The sequence below is a fragment of the Naegleria gruberi genome, assembly GCF_000004985.1.
Source record: "Naegleria gruberi genomic scaffold NAEGRscaffold_21, whole genome shotgun sequence".
Taxonomy (NCBI): domain Eukaryota; phylum Heterolobosea; class Eutetramitea; order Acrasida; family Naegleriidae; genus Naegleria; species Naegleria gruberi.
The window spans coordinates 243,316-262,078 of NW_003163306.1; the positions used below are offsets into that span (position 1 = coordinate 243,316).

Genomic DNA, 18,763 nt, shown 5'->3' on the forward strand with positions numbered 1-18,763 from the left:
TTATCGTTGCTTCACAACTCATCACCAAGAGATCATTCAGAGTGTAGCTCCACATTCACAATGAGTGGAGAAATAATTCCACAACAACCTATAACAACGAGTACCATATTGAAAGAGATCGAGTTGGAGGTTAGACTCCAGTTACAGAATGAGTCTTTCAAGGAATTTAAAGCAAGTGACGAGTTTGAACACTTTTTATTGACAAAAGTGATTGAACAGAGTCAGAATAATAACCCTGTGAATGATCAATCCCCACACAACTCTCCTCATCAATCTGAGACTGTAAGCTCTTCTAGATCAGACAAGTCTAACTCTTCTATTGGTTCTCCACAGTCCAGTAATTTCTTCTCCAAGATTTTCAAGAAGAAATCTACAACAAGCACTGCTGTTCAAGAACCAAAATCTGATGAATCAATTACAGATGATGAAACGTCAGTTGGAAGTGGTGAATCAGAATATATTTACAATCCTCAGAATCCTAATGATATCACCTTTGTGGAAAATCTTCAGATCAGAAAGTGGAGTAATCAACAAGTGATCAACTTTTTCAAATTCAAGTTGGATCTACCAGAATATACTGATGCTTTGAAAAAGAATGAAATCAAAGGAATTGATCTTAGCTTATTGAAAAAGGAAGATACTCCAGATCAAGCAGCAGATAAGATTGATACTTCTGATCTTCAAAAGAAGGTCGATGCACTCTACAAGAAGATAAAGATGGTTAAACTTGGACACAAGAAAAAGCTTCAAAGAGAAGTCAATGAAGCAATAATTGCCTATCAGAAAAAGCAACAAAAATCCAACAAGATTTCATCTCTTGAACGTCCAAGAAAAGTTTCTGATTCTATTCTTCCAAAATCACAAATCTCCACATCAATGGACGCTGACTTGACTACGATCATTATCAAGTTGTGGATTCTGCCAATGGATCAGAAACGAGTTTTCACTGTCAAACGTTGTATCAAGCTTGATCGTTTAAAAACAATCATTCTCAAGGAAGTTAGTGATATTGTAGAGAAAAAGTTTCCATCTGAAAATCCAACACTTTTAATGAATAATCGAGTCATTAAAACCTCAAAAGGTGACTCTCTCACTTCTAATGAAAAACTTTACCAATACCTATGCTCAGAATCTACCAGCAGTCAATTTGTTACTCTAAAGATTGAATTTTAAATCATAATAAATTAAACAATTTATTTTGAATTTTCCAAATTTAGTGCCAACAATTTAATTAAAATTTTCTAAATCTAATGAATTTCTCTTAATTCCCCTTGATGAAATTCCGAGTGGTAGATTTGGCAGCAATTATTGTCTTTGTTTTTAGGGTGAAATTATCTGGTCGATAGGCAAGGAACGCATGTCTAAGATCTATGAGATTTTCACTAGGAGAAATAATAGGTTGACCTTCAAGTTTGATATCTGGAAATGTGAATTGACATTCCACATTATATGACTCATCATTATCTTCTTCAGATGGTTTTGATTTTAATTTTAGGATGCCAGACACAATAATAGATGAAGTGTTGAGCGGAATATTATTCACTTTGCATTCTCCCTTATCTATGGATGTTTGAGATATTTCCTGATTGTTTGAATCAAGGAATTTGAATGAAACATTCTTAAACCATGATGAAATTCTATTTCCATTCTTTTCTGATCTGAATTGGCAATCAAACGAAAGCTCTTCTTGTTGTTTTTGAATAGAGAGCAGATAAGATTTTGAGGCAACATAGGTCGGTATCTGATATCCTAATCCATTCATTAACCTCTCCATAAATTCATCTGTTTTCATATTGATTTTCACATCTGCATAAATATCCTTTGGTGTGGTTTGTAAATTTACAATTATTAATTTTCCCTTATGTCCGTAAGTGTTGAATTTACACAATTGTGGCAAATCGCAAATTGGCAATACCTTCAAGCTAGTTCCAAGAACAATTGCCACATCTGCCAATTTCGAATGTTCCAAAGCCCTTTCGAACCACTTCTGATCCAGTGGATCGTTAAAATTGACAATAGTATCAAACAATTCCTTTCCACACTTATTGCAAAATCTTCCAGTTGTATGCTCATGCACTTCCTTATTATTTCTAACTGAATAATCTCTAACATATTCAATTTCACATTCTTTACAAATTTCAATATTTGTATTTCCATGAATTTCACTCATACAATCTCTTGAAATTCCAGATTCCAAATGAAGTCCATCAACATTTTGTGAAGTGAGATATTTCAACTTTTTTTGTTTGTACAATTCTGATATTGCCATGTGACATTTTGTTGGAAACTTGATGAAAGGAACAGATTTGACTGGTTCCTTCCCTTGCTTCAACATGGTCCAAATTCCCTTCGGACCTCTATAATCAATTATACCACTCTCCGTAGAAATACCAGCCCCCGTATAAATAACCAAATGTTTAGAATCCTTCACATAGTCAATGACCCATTTGATCTTTTCTTCAATCTCCTCGGCAGAGTCAAAATATTCAGTACAATCTTCTTGTTCCATTTTTTTCTGTTTTGTTTATATTGAATTCTGGAATTGAATATACTCCTTCTCTGATTCTCAACTTTGAAATTGAATTGGTAAATTGCTAGCGACACTAAGGAAAAATTTTGTATAAAATTGATTTTTATTACTTTAATAACAGATGGCAATGAAAGCAAAGATAACAAACAAGATAAGATTGAGTAAATTGTTAAGGATTGTTGAGGAAGATCCTGAATGGCTTGGATTGCTGTGATATGGAGCTGGAGAAACATAAATAGGTCCACAACTTCTACTAATGTCTTGAGTTTGATTGTAGGAGGAGAGGAATTTGTATTGTTCTCTAGTCAATGAACGGAATTGAGCACAATCCATCAAAAAAACTCTTCCACAATCAATACCATCCTGAAGTTGAGGAATAGTGAGTCCACTAAAGGTTGAAGGTTGAATACAATTGTACAAATAGGATGGATTTTGCAAAGCACAGATGAGGTGAGAGGTCATTTGAGAAATTTGATCAGCTCTTAAACCTGAGATTGAAGCACAATCCAAAGCTGACACTTGTCCATCAGTGGCATTAGTAAAAATGTTTGAGCTCATTTGACTAACTTGAATTTCCAAAAATCCAGAGAATGTGTAAGTTGAAATCTTTGGAATATCATAACTTGTTAGCTTTGAAGTGTAAACAGCAGATGATGAAGCCAATTGCAACCAATTTAATTGACGAATATCGCTTGGTAAATTGTTTGCTGATTGTAATTGATAGGTGGAGAACATGAGCTTCATTTGAGAAACAATCAAAAAATCAATTCTTTGAGCTTGGTCCAATGATAATCCTTCAAATAATTCCTTTCTCTTGTATCTGTATTTTTATAATGATATTCCAATAAAGTTACAATACTTACTTGTAAATTTGAGCTAATTGAGATGAAGAAATAAGAGAGAATGCTGCTGGAGGAATATTACTAATAAGGTCAGCTGTTAAACCTCTAAGGCCAGGATTTGGAATACTCTCCATACAGAGAGCAGACATGCCACGCATGGCACTTGGAGGAATATTGGAAATACACGACTCTGTAAACATACAACTTTCGTATGGTAGCAGGGATAACTTGTTAGCACTAAATCCGGCACATACTTCTCCATCAAATAATTGGAAAATTTGAGGTCCAATATATGAAACAAGTCCATCTGATAATTTAGAAAATCTTTTAGAATCCATAAAAACAAGAATGCTAGCTGGTATCTTTGCAAAACAAGGATATTCAAATCCAGATAAACTATCCAATGAAATGTTGAAGAAACAAGCCTTTGAGAAACCAATGCAAGTATCAAACATAACAGTTGAAGTGAGTCTAGAAAGTTGAAGTTTAGAGAAGGCAGCACAAGTTGCAGGACTAATAGAGCTCAATTGACTTGCTGTCAACCCAGTAAAAGAATCAGGTTGAATATTCTGTAATTGATTATAAGAAAGCATTCCCATAGCATCAGTTCTAATATTCAAAATACAAGGAGAGGTAAATCCTGAAAAGGCCAAAGCAGGAATATTTGCAAAACAAAGTGGTGTGAAACCAACACATCCATCTTCTGTCAATCTCGTAATTTGTTCTGATCTAAACCCAACACAAGCAGATGAAGGAATAGAAGCAATATCTAATGCCGAAACACTAGTAAAAACAGAAGGATCCAAAGCCTGTAATTCACTTGCTGTAATATTATTCCAATTAACTTGAGACAAAATCATTGTTTTTGTTGTTGAACATTCTCCAAAAGTTCCAAGTAATATAATTGATGTTATTATCAATGAACACAACAATAAAACAAGCCTTGTTTGTTGTTGTGGTTGTGCATGATGACAATTCTTCCCGTTCATCACCAGTACGGAAGAGAAAAGAGAGATAGGCATTTTTTGAAAAGAAAATTGTGAGGTTCGGGAAATGTCTGTTTATTGGTTCTAATCACAAATATTGCACCCATCAAATAGCCACTTTAGAATCCTTTTAGATATTTTCTTATTGGTTATGGTGTTTGTTAATCATGATCCTATTGGTACCGATTGTTTTTTTGAGATTTACATCGATTATTCCTGTTCGCTCGACGAGAAGGTGAAGAAAAAGAGAGAATCACTTATTCGTTAGATTGATGGAATCGCATTTTTTAAAATTGTTTTAAAATTTTAATTATTTCAAAATTAAAAAAAATCGAAACAACTTCCTTCGATCATATTTCTATACAACAACAACAAGAATAATTGCCAATCATTTAATTTCTTGATAAATTGTGCTATTTGTTGTTACAACTCGATTGACGATTAATTTATCGAGTTATTAGAGAACCGTTTTTTAAGATAAATATTATTACGAGAAGGAAATTTGTAAATTTGCAATAACGAAATATTATCATCATCATCTAATATATTTATAATAATAATAATAACAGCATAGAAATGACATTTCGTAATCTTTCAAGTGACGAAGTTAATTTCATGATTTATAGATATCTTCAGGAATCTGGCTTTAAACACAGCGCCTTTTCTTTTGCTAGTGAAAGTAATGTACAATCGTGTGGTATTAGAGGAGCAGAAGTTCCACCAGGAGCCTTGATTTCCTTCCTTCAAAAAGGTATACAATACCTTGAAGTTGAAACTAAACTACGAAACAAGAGTGATCAACAAGTACAATTTGATACTGTATTTGAAATGCTTTTACCAGATGTACCTAAAGAAAAGTTACTCTTTACCAGAGGTACACCACCAGGTGTAACTACATCAATTGCTATGGCAGGTACTATTTCAGATCATCCTTCATCATCCACAAATAATTCTAGATCCACTACTATACAATCCTCTACTACTACTCAACAAGCTTCTACCTCTAAAACAACAAGCGGAAGCTTAAAGGAAACCAATTCTTCATCAAATTCTTCCAATCCAACAAATCCTAATAACACAACCACTACAGCTTCTACTACTTCTACTACTAATACCACACAACGACGAAAGAATTCATCCAGCGAAAAAGCCAATGTTAGAACAAGTTCTAATGCTAATGGTAATAGCGGAACCAATTCTTCTGGACGTCCATCAAAGAAACAAAAACAAAATACTACAACACCTGCAACTACAAGTAGTACTGCTGTTACTACTAGTGGAACATCATTGGCCAGTAATGGTTCACACAATAGTTTGGCAACTCATGATGAAGAGAGTGCTGCCGTTATGGTTATTGATGAAGGACATTTGTATCATTCTGAAGCCAATACTAGTACAATAATACCTGATAGTCTTGTTACTAAACTGAAAGGACACACTCATGAAGTTTTTATTTGTGCTTGGAATCCTGCTCGTAGCAATGTTTTGGCATCAGGATCTGGTGATTCCACTGCTAGGATTTGGGAATTGGTTAAAGATGAAGTTGGTCCTAGGGCAGCTCCTCTTCATCCACTTGTTTTAAATCACGGAGATAATACAGCTACAGGAGAGCTTCAAGCTTCAACTAAGGATGTCACAACTCTTGATTGGAGTGGAGATGGTAAAAGGCTTGCAACTGGTTCATATGATGGTAAAGCTAGGATTTGGTCTGAAGATGGTAGACTCAGATGTATTTTGGATCAACACAAGGGTCCAATCTTTTCACTTAAATGGAATAAGGCAGGAAATTATCTTTTATCTGGTTCAGTTGACAATACTTCAATTGTATGGGATGTTGAAAATAATCAAGTTAAACAACAATTTGCTCATCACTCTGCACCAACATTGGATGTTGATTGGAGAACTAACACCTCTTTTGCTACATGCTCAACTGATAGAATGATTTATGTTTATGAATTGGGTACAAGTAACCCAACCAGAACATTTTCTGGACACGAAGATGAAGTCAATGCTATTCGATGGAGTCCAAATGGTAAACTTTTGGCTTCATGTTCTGATGACTTTACAGCCAAGATTTGGTCCTATGATAGTCAAAAATGTGTCTGGGACTTTAAGGAACACACAAAGGAAATTTACACAATCAAATGGAGTCCAACAGGTCCTGGAACTGATTATCCTAATAAGAATACAGTTTTGGCAAGTGCTTCATTTGATGCTTCTATCAAGTTGTGGGATCCTATTGCCGGAAAATGTTTACATTCACTCACAAAACATACTGATCCTGTATATTCTGTAGCTTTCAGCCCTGATGGTAAATATTTAGCAAGTGGGTCCTTTGATCGTTATTTGCACATTTGGTCAGTTCATGATGGTAAATTAGTAAGGACATATCATGGAAGTGGTAGTATTTTTGAAGTTTGTTGGAATGCAACTGGTGATAAGGTTGCTGCTTGTTTCTCGAACTCTATAACGGAGGAATTTAATGTTTGTGTTCTCGATTTTCGTATGTAATCGTTTGAATAAATCCATGTTTTCTATTAAGGTATTTTGTTTAAAATTGTAAACTTTTCCAATGTGTACTGTTACGAATAAAAGGTATTTGTAAAATGTTATTGATCTAATTGACCAATAAAATGTTGTTTATTCAATGTCATAACAATCAAGTCCGCGTGCCTGACATCTACAACATGGTCTCACATTTGTACACCGCAAATGTGATCTTCTACAATGATGGCAAGCTCTTTTAGCATTGCTTCTGCGTTTCTTTTTCAGTTTTCCTTTCTTGGAAATTCCACCACCTACAGGAGGCATGTAATCATCATCTTCCTGTGAATCACTACTGCTTCTATCACTATCTCGGGAAGATTGTTTTTTCTTTGATTTTTTCACAAGCGATGGAGAGAAGGATGAAGAATCTGTGTTTGAAAGAGATCCTGATAAATCGTATGGGTTATCATTGGAATTACTGTTGGAATTTGGTGATTCTGAGGTAGGTCTATAGTACACTTCTGGTATGTAGTTTTGATAACAGTTATTGTAATATTTCAAATGTGGTTCATATTCATCTTCTTCTTCAGAGAGTAGAAAAACAAAATCACTCTCGCTATCTTCGTCATCACTTTGTTCTTCTAGTTCTAGTTTTTGTTCTAGAGATTGCATTTTGATACCTAGAGGGCTATAATCTTGTTCTTCTTCAACACCGTACTTATTCAAGAAGATTTCAATCTTATTCTTTAAAAGTGTTATGGAGTCTTCTGGAGAAAATGATTCTACCAATGAGTAGTCAAATAACATTGTGGAATACTTGTTATCATTGAGAATTAACCCGTTATTAATCATTGAGGTTAAAACACCATAAGCATCAACTCTTCTTCCACTGAATCAAATTGTTATTCCACCTAATATTGTGTGCTATACTTACACAAATAAATATAATAAGAATTGGATTTCATCAAAGTGTACAAGTATTTCTTTCAAATCACCATTTTTCATCTTCATTTCTTCATCTTCCATGATGTCAAAGTGATTATTTGTCATTAATGCAGGATCATAGTATGGGAAATGTTGTAATAAATAAATTCTTGCTCTCTTCATTTCATAATCATGAACAAGTTCGTAAAATACACTTCTCTTGAACCTATTATTTTGTTGTTATTGTGGTCAACACTCTTGCAAGTACTTACTCTGAAATTTTCCATTGATAAGGATTCTCTTTTTCTGGGTTTGTTTTTTCATCATTTAGATCAACTGTTGATGTACTAGGGCTATCTTTGTGAGTAACTGAATTGGTGGTATTAAAAGTATTATAGGAAAAAGTAGGGGAGGAATGTAATGAAATATTTGAAGGATCATTAGAATCAACCTTTGGATTAGGGATATGGTGGTTATTGGTTGAAGGAGCAATGGTTTGTTGTTGATTATATTCGGAATTGGTCATTATTTGATTGGGCGAACATGATTGATTAATCGGAATAGTATAATTAGAGGAAAGCACTGATCCATTATTGTTTGATGTACAATTAGCAGCACTTGTCATGGCATTATTTTGATTCAAATGATGGGAAGTTAAACCAGTATTATTATTGTAGTGGTGATCATTAGCCATCAAACTTTCGTTACTTGTTACAGATGGTTTGAGTGACAAGGTTGGATGAATTTGGTGATGATACAGATTAAAGTTTGTGGTCTGACTATTGGTATTTGAGCTAACCAAATTACTGCTATTGTGTAAATGATTATTGTTAACTGAATTATTACCACTATTAGTGTTACTTCCAATATGGGATTGGACAACGGATGAGTTATAAAAAGGTTGTGAAGTTGGCCAGGATGATTGATTGTAATTATAACTAGGGTTTGGAGCTTCATTCTTTGAAAATCCTTGTTGTTCAGCAGCGGCCATATTACTTGTGGCAGGTGAAGAATTGATTGACAGTGTTTGTGTAGTAGAATAGGAGGATAATGATCTATTGATCACAGAGTTCATCGGATCTGAAGTATTTAATGATTGTTGCTGATCAGTATGAGCAAAATGGTGAGGAGAGGATATTGGTGCAGCTTGCTGTGGAGAGGAGGAGGAAACAATTTGTTGTTGTTGACTTGTTGAACCATTCAATCCCGATGAAGGATTCAAGCAATGATAAACATTACTATTGTTCAATTGTTGGTGATTAGATACAGACAACGCGCTACTATTATTTGAAGAATTAGAGTTATTGTTTTTTAAAGATCCTCCATTAATTAGAGTTGGAATTGTAGCGCTGCTTCTTGTATTATTACCATTATTAACTACTGAATATTGTTGTTGATTAGACTCCGATACAGAACTGATTCCGTAGAGTTGTTGTGATTGGTTTATAATATGGTGATGATGATGATGGTTTGTATTGGTAAAAGTTTGATTCATCACCCCGACACCTCCAACAGGAGTTATATTATTATGGTCAATATTATTACTATGATTACTATGGTTCATCATTGAATTAATGTTATGATAGCTCGGACTTGAATTATCAAGTGGCTGAACAACGGTCGTCATCAGAGAATTACCAGGAAGTTGTGGTGAAGATGTTGTTGCTCCGAGAATAGCTCCACTATAGTCGTGAGACATTTTTTTGTTAAATGGGTTGTACTTTTTTTCTTTTGTAATGTTTCAACTTTCACCGATGGAAAAATATCAATTCATGATTGGATCATCGCAAGTTGGTTAACCTCGAATAAAAAATATTTACAAAAAATTAAAAAACTGTCATCGGAAATGTCACACATAGCTATGATTAATTTATTAATCATACATTTCTTCAATTTCTTTAACAATTTCTTCAAAATCAACAATTGTGATTTTTTGAACAGGTCCAATTCTTCTTTTTGTTTTTTGTTGGGTTAATGTACTTGTTCTGTCTCGAGTTAAAATTTCATCTTCTGCGTGCTCATCAATAGCTACAAGTGTTACCTTATTAGCATTAGACCTGTTGTTGGATCTTCCATTTCCAAGATTTTCAGGAGCTAACTGTAGAATCTTTACACCAGTTAACCTGGTAACTGAAGATGATGAAGGAGCACTCAATTGTTCCAAAGCAATATCAGCTGCATTCTTCTTCTTGGCATTACCACCCTTCTTCTTCAATGATAAATCATCTAGCAAGTCTATTGGTGGTCTCTTATCCAGGGCTTTATCTACAGTAGACTTTACTTGATGGAAATCAAAGAACTTTCCACGTACTTCCTCTTCATTAACCTTTCTGCCTTCCATAATGTAGGTGCGACTGGTCTTGGCGATTTGTATCAATTCTTTCTCATCCTTATTTTCACAATGCACACATGCCACTTGTTTAATACCGATGCAATTTACATGGAATGCATGACCGCAAGGGAATATTCTACACATACTTGATTCTTCCATGGTTTTCTTACCTAGTGGGTTTCCACAAAGGAAGCAGTATAAACTGTTAGGCTTTAGGGCACTATTCAAATCTCTGTGTAGTTGATTTCCAATATTGAAAATGTCATAAGAAATTAGTTCATTGGATTGCTTTAACAATCCACTTTCGTAGCTATAATTATCTAATAATCTCATAATTGTTACCTTAACATTACCGAATGCATCACTATCGTGCTCAGTAACAATATCATTCAAGATTGATGGAATATCCACATATCTCATCATCTCACTAAGTATTATTCTAATATACAATGAATTACATCTTTGTAACCAAAGATTAGCCAATTTTTGAATGTTGTGAGGAGCTGTTGGATCATTATTTCGTTCTTCTTCGAGTTGTTTTTCTAATTTTTCCTTTTCTTCCAAACTCTTCAATTGCATTTGGAGATTATGAATGTGATCCTTTTTCTTTTTTAATTTAATTTGGAGTCTTTCGATTCTTTCCTCATCTGGGTCATGCAACTCTCTCTCAGCATTCAAGTCTTTCTCAATCTTGATAATTTCAGTGTTTGTATCGACAATTTCTTCCTTGATGATATCAAATTCATCAAGTTGGGTATCCTCCAAATCGAACTCATCAAAACCTTCACTGTCAACAATTTTCTTTTGAAAAACTGAAGATTCCTCTCTCTTACTAACACTCAGAGGTTTTCCTTCTAAAAATCCATATCTCAACTTTCTTTGAAGTAAAACAAAGGTATTCAACAATCTGAACCATAATTGTCTAACTTCACTATCATCCAGAGTTTTTCTTTCACTGTTTTCGCAGCACAAGTTAATAGCAGTCTTGAGTTCTTTTACCAGATTTCTGGATTCATGACAAGTTAGCACATCAGTAAGTTCTGCTTTTTCTCCAGCATCATAACCTTCCTTCAAAGTTACTTTAGGGAGTTTGATTTTTGGTTTTTGTTGTAAAACCTTCATTTGTTCGATAATTGGTTCATTTGGACAATAAACAGGTGGGTCATCTGTGATCAAGTTGAAATCCTTACTAATCTCATCAAAGTTCTTCTCAAAAGCAGCATTTCTTTTTCTGGAAACTTCATCAATTAACTTTAATTTCAGAAGGTCAACAGTGTGTTCTAATTCTCTCAAAATTTCATTCAATGCATGTTTGACTTCTCCAGTTCTTTCGAGAAGGAAAGATTTTGCTTCTGGAACATCCTTACATATTTTCATACATTTATCAACATCAAGGCCGGATCCTTGTTGTTGTAAATACTCCTTAACTTTCTTATTGTCTTCAAAGTCGCAAACCATTTGCAAGTATGTGTAGGTTAACTCTTCCACAGAGATACCCCTTTTAGCAACTTCATTCATATTCAAAGAACCATTCTCAGAAGTTGGATCCAATAATAAGGAAGTAATATAACAATAGAAGAAAAATCTTAGAGTTCTATATCGTTCTGGATCCCTTTCTTCGTCAAGTAATTTTTGTATTGTCATGACTACGTGTTGATGGCAAGCATTAGAAAACGACAAGTCAACAACCAAAGTTTCGGCAAGCTCTGGAATTTGAGACCAAGTAATCTCGAACAATCTCTTTAAATTGACTTCAAGATACCACTGATATTTTTGGGTGCTAGACATGAAAAACTTGGCAAGTTTGTAAAGATCAAATCTTTTTGCAAGTTCCATGAATTTGGTCTTATCATAATAGGTTTTTCTCTTTTCAAGGATTTCAATAAATCTTTCTTCTCTATCCTCTCTGAGGGACAAAATTCTTTGTTTTTCTTTATCGTCAGTGCAATTCCTAAGTCTTCTCAAAATATCTTCTGAAAGGAAGGTAAAGATTACAAGAAGGATATTATAGTCTTCAGCTTTAAGTATACCCTTTGCTAAAAACTTAGCATAGAAAGAGAAGAAAGCAATTCTTCCATCATAGAAACTTGGATGTTTCATAAATTGATGGGGCAGTTGGAGTCTCAAAATGTATTCAATAAGGTTTTCTTGGGTAAAGTCTTCATCCCATGGATTAGTGGCTGAATCATCATTCATTGCTATTTCAAGAACATCAAATAGCTTTTCAGGATAGTGCCTGACAATGGAGTGGAAGGCTGATGTTGGATCTCTGTCACCATCCTCTTCCTCATCAAATATAAAATCGACAACATCCTTCTTGATATCAGTAACCAAATCCTCATGTTCTGGAACATTACCAACTAGGTATCTCTCAAAGAAGTAGAGAATTACTTCTGCAACTTCTCTTTCACGGCTTTCTCCATATTCTTCAAGTATTCTTTCAAGAGGTTCTACATATTCTCTTTGGTAAATATTAGTAACATGTACATAAGTTTTCAGAAGTGAACATTCTCTGCAAAATTGAATAATCTTATCATACATATTATATTGTTGAAGATCCAATCTCATAATCAATGTATCAAGTCTTTCTTGTTGAGTCTTGAAATTTGAAATGAAGCCTTGGAAAATTGGCCATGGAATACTCTTTAATGCTCCAGACAGAATAAATGGTTCTAACAATTCCAAGAAAATCTGTGTCTTTCCACATTCTTCAAATGTAGTATGGACTGCACTAAAAACTACATCTTCTCTTCCAACTTTCATACAATTGTCAATACATGTTGATCCAACAAGCTTATAAATATAGTCATCCTTATATTCTGAACCTGTAAGGCTCAATCGTAAATACTCAGTTACAAGTCCAACTGTTTTTGCGGCTAAAATATCCAATGCTGCATCGGCAGGAAGTCCAAACACACATTTTCCTTTTCCAGTATAAAATTCGTGAGTGAGTTCCAGAGCTTCTTTCCACAGTCCAGCATCTGATAATTGATAAATTCTCTCCTCCCAAGGTTTGATAGAAATCTTTACCAAACCATGTTCTCCGAGAACAACAAATCCTCTTGAATTGATATCATAACTGGAGTGTTTGGATCCTTGCATAGCATAATGGTCCAATGGGTTTGTAAATGTGATATCTTCCGTTTCAATTACTGATGTATCATCAACCCTTACATCAAATAATAAAACTTCTTGGTCAGCAGTCATGACAACAAGACTTTTTTCATCAAACCATCCCAAACCACAAACATCAGATGTTAATTCAGAATTGAAAATAATATCCTTTTTTCCATCTTTAGATATATCTATTATGTGCACATCTTTCCCATATGCAAATGCCACAATACCAGTCTTTGAGTTTGAACTGGAATTTGCCAAAGCAAGATAAGGCAATAACCCTTTTCCATAGAGAGGATATCCAAACGAGACAGGATCTCCATCAGGTACAAGAGTTTTTCCCATCGAATAGAGTAACAACTTTCCACTTCTTGTACCTACTGCAAGATAAGATTTGGAAGAATCCTTTGGAATGACTGCAAACGTAATGATTGGGTCATCACCAACAGACATTTGAAACATTAAACTGTAACTATATCTGAAAAGAACCTTAGAAAGAGCAAAACATTTAAGAGTACTCTATTAACAATGTAAGAAATAATCATTAACACTAATACATACAGAAAACAACTCGGAGGCAATAATTGAATACATATCAGTAAGGAAAGCAACATTTACAACAGGTGAAGTAAAAGCATCGTCTATTCTCTTGATAACGCTTGCCTTAAGAACATCCCAAACAATAATAACACCCTTTTCGTAACCGGCTACTAACCAATCCTCTTGGAATGAAAAGCTTAGTGATGAAACCTTTCCTGTCGATACATTTTCCACTCCTGTTGTGTTTCCGAGAATACATTTCAACTCTTGGTCGTCAGAGCTGAATATTAAAATTAAGCCACGATCTGTTCCAAAGGCTGTGTACTTCTTTGAAACTCTTATCGATACCACTTTTCCTACCTTAGCGTTAACCGAAGGTTTGTATATTTCTGTGCTCATCGCCTTTAATTTCTCGTTTTTAAGAATACTCTTTGTTATGTCCTTCTTACTTTTATCATCCTATTTCAAGTATATTTTGATGGAATTCGGAGAGTTGAAAACTTACTATTGATTTGGAAACGGTACTCGTTTCATTTGCTGATGAATGGATATCTAATTCCTCAAGAAAATCATCCAACTCTTTTCCTAAACTTAATTCATCTGTAAAAATTGGTTCGGTAAGGATTCTTTGTAGAGTTTGATTACTTTTATCTTCATCCTTTTGATCCATTTTCATCATGGCTATTTGCTTTTCCAACTCTTCGATTTGATCCAATTGTTCAACTTCACCATGTTCCTTATTATTCTGCAAGTTGAAGGTAATTTTAGTACCTGTTCCAAGATGATACTCAGAATCGTTATCAGACAAATCATCGAGGGTGTCATCTTGCCCTCCCAATTCATCAGAGTCCAAGTCGAGACTCAATTCTTCTTCATCAGAGTCGTTATATTTTGCCCCCTTGAGTTGTTGTTGTCGCTCCTTAGACATTTTTTATAAATGGAAGCACAGTATTAATAATTGCCAGCTGCTGTTTATTCACCTTCAGGATCGACCACTTCCTCACTTGCAGCAGATTCTTCACCATCCTGTTCAGTGCCGTTAGAGAGACTTTGTTTTCTCTCTTCCAAATTCTGCTCTTCAATTTGTTTTCTTTTGGCTTCTTCTCTTTTCCTTAATTCACGTCTTCTCCTCTCCATTTCTTTTGATTCGGCATCGACAATGTCTGTAAACTTTTCTCGATACTCTGTAATTTGCTTAATCTTTAAATTATAAAATGAGAAACATTGCTTGAATAGTATGGAGTGATCGTACAGTCTTCTAGTACTGTGATTCAAATAGTGCAATACTTCTCCCATGTGTAATCTTTGTTCAAGTGCAGTGTCATGCAATTTGAGATATGACATTGCTACTCTGAAAAGTATTTTTGTTCCTTCACTGAAAACTAAATCTAAAACTCTCATCGATGTCTCAATAGGGAAAACCTCAATAAATAATCTCATGAACCATCCACTGGCAAATGCCGTTGTCTCTACTCCAAATTTATGTAAATGAGCATGAAGTTTTGGTAATCTTTCCTTGATTAGTTCGTCCAAAACATAAGAATCCACTCTCATACCAGTAAGTTCTGGATTATAATAATTTGCTGGTAAAATGTCTTCGAGTAAGGTTACTAAGAGCCAAAAAGCTTCTTCCTCTCCACAGTGCAATAATAAACTTCCGACAATATAGTTCAAACTCTGGCAATAGCTTACGTAAGGGTTTCTCCAACTGAATGCTGTCAATACATTCTTCATTTGTGATCTTCCTATTGAGTGACTATTACAGAAAAATGGATGTGAAGGGAAAGTTCTACACAAATCCAAGTCTATCTGAGCTTCATTCGGACATGTTTGACCCTTGTGAACTGTTTGATTTAAATTAAAAAGAACTTTAAATATTTACCTTCGAGAATCTTCTTGTAATATCCTCTGTTTTCCTTCATTTTCTTATCCACTCCCGTTATTTGAATCCAAACATGTCTTCTATACCAAGATGGAATTGAATGTTTTCTTACCAGTGCCTTGACTGTTTTCCTTGCAGAGTCCGATTTTAACAATTTTCCTTGAATTCCACCACATTCATCAATATAATGTTTCCACGCTTTTGAACTTTCTTCATAGACTTTTTCTCTTTTTGATTTAATCCATTGTGTATAGGCTTGATAAACTTCAGGATCATCATTTGATTGAGGTTCAGGAAATCCATAATTTACAATTGAACACCACTGATAATTAATTTGTAATTCATCGGTGTCGTTCAACAATTTTAATCCATCCTCATGAATAGTATCATCTAAAAAGTTTCATCAAAAAAAGTAGATTTATCACCCCCGTCATCATTTTAATATTTCATCAAACAAATATATAAAAACATACGATCTTCCTCTTCGGTTAGGTTATGATTGATAGGCCCTTTTGATTTGAATGGATTGAGAGGCATTTTTTTAAAATGTTTATTTTCGTTGTATCAAGAAGAATCAGACGGGTGAATGGTTTTGTTGAAAGGTAATGAAAAATATCTCCATGAACTCAAACAAGGCCATTGGTTGTTTGTGAATAAGAGAACAAATCATTAGAACATGTTATCCGAGTGTTGAAGTGGTGGTGTTATTGTGAAAATTGAGTCGTTGTTATTGTTTAGTATCGGACAGTCTTGGGCAAGTCAGTATGAGAAACGTTGTAATTCATGGTGGATCCTTAAAAATTATAATCTTCTTATTAGCGAAAGAAATCTCAAAGATTCACTGTTAATTAATGAGAATCAAGGTTTCCCAAGCATTCTAAAAATCCTTAATTCCCTTCTCATTGCTGCCGTCACCATTCCTCAGATACATCATGACTGCAACAAACAAAAGAATATTATGAGCATGTTTAACATCCACACAATTAATTTCCAAATACAAACTTCCATTACTTTTAAAAGCAATTAATTGAGCTCTCTTTCTTTGAATAATTCGTTCATAATCTGGAACTAGATCCGTTTTGTTTCCAATTAGTATACTTTCCACCTTTTCAGTTCCTTTGATATCATTAATATCATTCTCGGCTCTATCCAATGATTCTAAACGATTCAAATCAAACATTATCAAAGCAGTATTTGCATTCCTCTTGTATAAAGATGTATAAAAATAAGCAGGTTGATCCCATAATTGCAAATCTCTAAGGATACCATCCCAAAGTTTGTAAATTTTGAATGTGTGTGCTGATGACACTACTCCAGGAGTGTAATCTCCAATTGATAAACTGTCAAGAGAGCTTTTCACAAAGCTCGTTTTTCCTACATGATGGTCACCCGTCATGATACATTTGAAAATTTTCTTATTGAACTCTAGGTTGTTTGAGGTGGATACAGAACTAGTGCTGGATGATAATAATCTCGACGAAAAATAAGAAAATAAATTGAATAAACTATTGGGAGATTCCTTTTTTGGTTCATCTTTTGGTTGTTCAATTTTTTTTGAAAGTATGTCAAAATAATATTCCACCAATTTCATTTCATCAAGAAACCAATTGGTTCTCTTTGGTTCGAATTTTTCCCATTCAAATCTTTGTCTTTCCCTTTTTTTAAATTCACTTCCTTCAAGAAATTCCACACATAATCCATAAATATGTTCCCTTAGCTTTAATTTTAGAAAATGGGTGAATAATTTGTGTTCATTACAACTTTGAATATCTAACGAAGAATAGTTAATATTAGATAAAAATTCTGTAAATTGTTTGTAAATCTCCCGAAACGATAATTCTCTCCAGGATTCACAAACTCTTCCAATAGTGAAATATTGTTCTGGAATTGAAAAGAAATGATAAATCTCCAACAATAATTCTTCGGGAAGATTATTGATCGTGGCAACAATTTGTTGATTTTCTTTCATTTTTCTTTCTTCAAAAAAAGCCAATTTCAAATTACAAAATTTGAGAATAATTTTATTGAAATAACAGAGTTTAGAAAATGAATGGAACGAGGACCTTTCTGTTCTTTGGATAGAGTTCTCTACCGTCCTTACCGTCGAACAACTTCTTCAAAGCAACGTGCTTCTTAATAGCCCATGGAAGCATTTGACCAGCACCACTGAGAGTGTACAAGAAACATGGGAGAGATTGAATCATGATTGAGAAGAAAATCCATTCCAAAATTTCAAAAGTATAATTTGGACAAGTGACGTATTCAAAGAGGAATCCTCTTGGGATCTTTCTACCCTTTTCACCTGGCTTTCTCAAATTCTTCAAGATAATGTGACAAACAAAGTTACCAAGCATGGACAAAACAACACCAGCAGCACCAATGTAAACTTGGAGATCAGATGGTGATTGATACTTTGGATGGATAGTAAAGTGAGCAACAAGATAAGCATAACCCCAATAATAAATACTATTCTTGAAAATGTTGAAAATTGGCATGGTATCAGTACCGAAAACGTGAACAAAGAGAGTTTCAAATTCTCTCTTGATAAAGTGAGCCATGAAGAGAACAGTGGCGATCCTATTATTATTGTGTGATGGTGATGATGATCAGTTATTATCAATAAATTTCACATAATTATTAACAAAATCAAAATTATTTAACACAATCATGATGTCATCATTAAAAATCACCATTAATTCAATATCATCATCGGATCAAATATAAAAACATACATTTGAGTATTGTTCAATTGAACAGGTTCTCCGTGAATGTAAGGAGCCAAAAAGTAGGCAAGTGGGAAAGTCAAGATTGGACCAAAATATTCAGTCAAAAAGACGGTTCTCCAAGCAATTTGAGGACCCAAATCCTTGAACATGACAACAGATCCGTCCTTCAAATCAGCAACAGGTCCATTATTTTCAGCAGCAACGATCATCTTTCCTCTTTGACCAGTAGTAGCATCCACATAGTAAAAAGCTTGTCTACTTGGATCAACTCTCTTTTGTTGATGATAGGCCTTCTTCAAATCAGTCAAGCTTGGTGCTTGCAAATCCAACTCGGCCAATTGCTTCTTGCCGGTTCTTGCATCAACGACGGAAATTTTCATTTTTTTATTCGTTCGTT

The 18,763-nt window shown here is 34.3% G+C and overlaps 8 protein-coding genes across 8 annotated transcripts; 2 read left to right on the forward strand and 6 right to left on the reverse strand.

Moving 5' to 3' along the window:
- Nucleotides 1–60: 60 nt before the first annotated feature.
- Nucleotides 61–1,173, forward strand: NAEGRDRAFT_67055 (uncharacterized protein; the record flags this gene model as incomplete). Its single annotated transcript, XM_002677667.1, has 1 exon — nt 61–1,173. One exon carries the CDS (start codon nt 61–63, stop codon nt 1,171–1,173), a length of 1,113 nt encoding a protein of 370 aa, XP_002677713.1.
- Nucleotides 1,174–1,261: 88 nt separating this feature from the next.
- On the reverse strand, nt 1,262–2,509 carry NAEGRDRAFT_67056 (silent information regulator family protein; the record flags this gene model as incomplete). The annotated part of the gene is made up of 1 exon (XM_002677760.1): nt 1,262–2,509. The coding sequence occupies one exon, from the start codon at nt 2,507–2,509 to the stop codon at nt 1,262–1,264; it is 1,248 nt and encodes a 415-aa protein (XP_002677806.1).
- Nucleotides 2,510–2,641: 132 nt separating this feature from the next.
- Nucleotides 2,642–4,384, reverse strand: NAEGRDRAFT_79572 (uncharacterized protein; the record flags this gene model as incomplete). Its single annotated transcript, XM_002677761.1, has 2 exons — nt 3,394–4,384; nt 2,642–3,350 (listed from the first exon to the last, which is right to left on the reverse strand). Exons 1-2 carry the CDS (start codon nt 4,359–4,361, stop codon nt 2,642–2,644), a joined length of 1,677 nt encoding a protein of 558 aa, XP_002677807.1. The 5' UTR covers nt 4,362–4,384.
- A 550-nt stretch (nt 4,385–4,934) lies between these two features.
- On the forward strand, nt 4,935–6,869 carry NAEGRDRAFT_33285 (uncharacterized protein; the record flags this gene model as incomplete). Its single annotated transcript, XM_002677668.1, has 2 exons — nt 4,935–5,215; nt 5,381–6,869. The coding sequence occupies 2 exons, from the start codon at nt 4,935–4,937 to the stop codon at nt 6,867–6,869; spliced, it is 1,770 nt and encodes a 589-aa protein (XP_002677714.1).
- A 112-nt stretch (nt 6,870–6,981) lies between these two features.
- NAEGRDRAFT_79573 (GAL4 domain-containing protein) lies at nt 6,982–9,468 on the reverse strand (the record flags this gene model as incomplete). The annotated part of the gene is made up of 3 exons (XM_002677762.1): nt 6,982–7,734; nt 7,780–7,995; nt 8,042–9,468. The coding sequence occupies 3 exons, from the start codon at nt 9,466–9,468 to the stop codon at nt 6,999–7,001; spliced, it is 2,379 nt and encodes a 792-aa protein (XP_002677808.1). The 3' UTR covers nt 6,982–6,998.
- A 174-nt stretch (nt 9,469–9,642) lies between these two features.
- Nucleotides 9,643–16,177, reverse strand: NAEGRDRAFT_67060 (rabGTPase-activating protein; the record flags this gene model as incomplete). Its single annotated transcript, XM_002677763.1, has 6 exons — nt 9,643–13,737; nt 13,780–14,217; nt 14,264–14,677; nt 14,752–15,602; nt 15,641–16,030; nt 16,114–16,177. 6 exons carry the CDS (start codon nt 16,175–16,177, stop codon nt 9,643–9,645), a joined length of 6,252 nt encoding a protein of 2,083 aa, XP_002677809.1.
- Nucleotides 16,178–16,517: 340 nt separating this feature from the next.
- On the reverse strand, nt 16,518–17,231 carry NAEGRDRAFT_67061 (uncharacterized protein; the record flags this gene model as incomplete). The annotated part of the gene is made up of 1 exon (XM_002677764.1): nt 16,518–17,231. One exon carries the CDS (start codon nt 17,229–17,231, stop codon nt 16,518–16,520), a length of 714 nt encoding a protein of 237 aa, XP_002677810.1.
- Nucleotides 17,232–17,640: 409 nt separating this feature from the next.
- On the reverse strand, nt 17,641–18,752 carry NAEGRDRAFT_83127 (3-oxo-5-alpha-steroid 4-dehydrogenase family protein). The gene is made up of 2 exons (XM_002677765.1): nt 18,373–18,752; nt 17,641–18,217 (listed from the first exon to the last, which is right to left on the reverse strand). The coding sequence occupies exons 1-2, from the start codon at nt 18,744–18,746 to the stop codon at nt 17,680–17,682; spliced, it is 912 nt and encodes a 303-aa protein (XP_002677811.1). The 5' UTR covers nt 18,747–18,752; the 3' UTR covers nt 17,641–17,679.
- Between the last annotated feature and the right edge of the window lie 11 nt (nt 18,753–18,763).

What these genes read in the sequence shown, in the direction of transcription:
- NAEGRDRAFT_83127 (XM_002677765.1), bottom strand. Translation starts at nt 18,746, where the DNA reads ATGAAAATTTCCGTCGTTGATGCAAGAACCGGCAAGAAGCAATTGGCC. An exon ending in CAATTGAACAATACTCAAAT is followed by an intron (nt 18,218 to 18,372) that starts GTATGTTTTTAT and finishes CAATAATAATAG; the next exon opens with GATCGCCACTGTTCTCTTCA.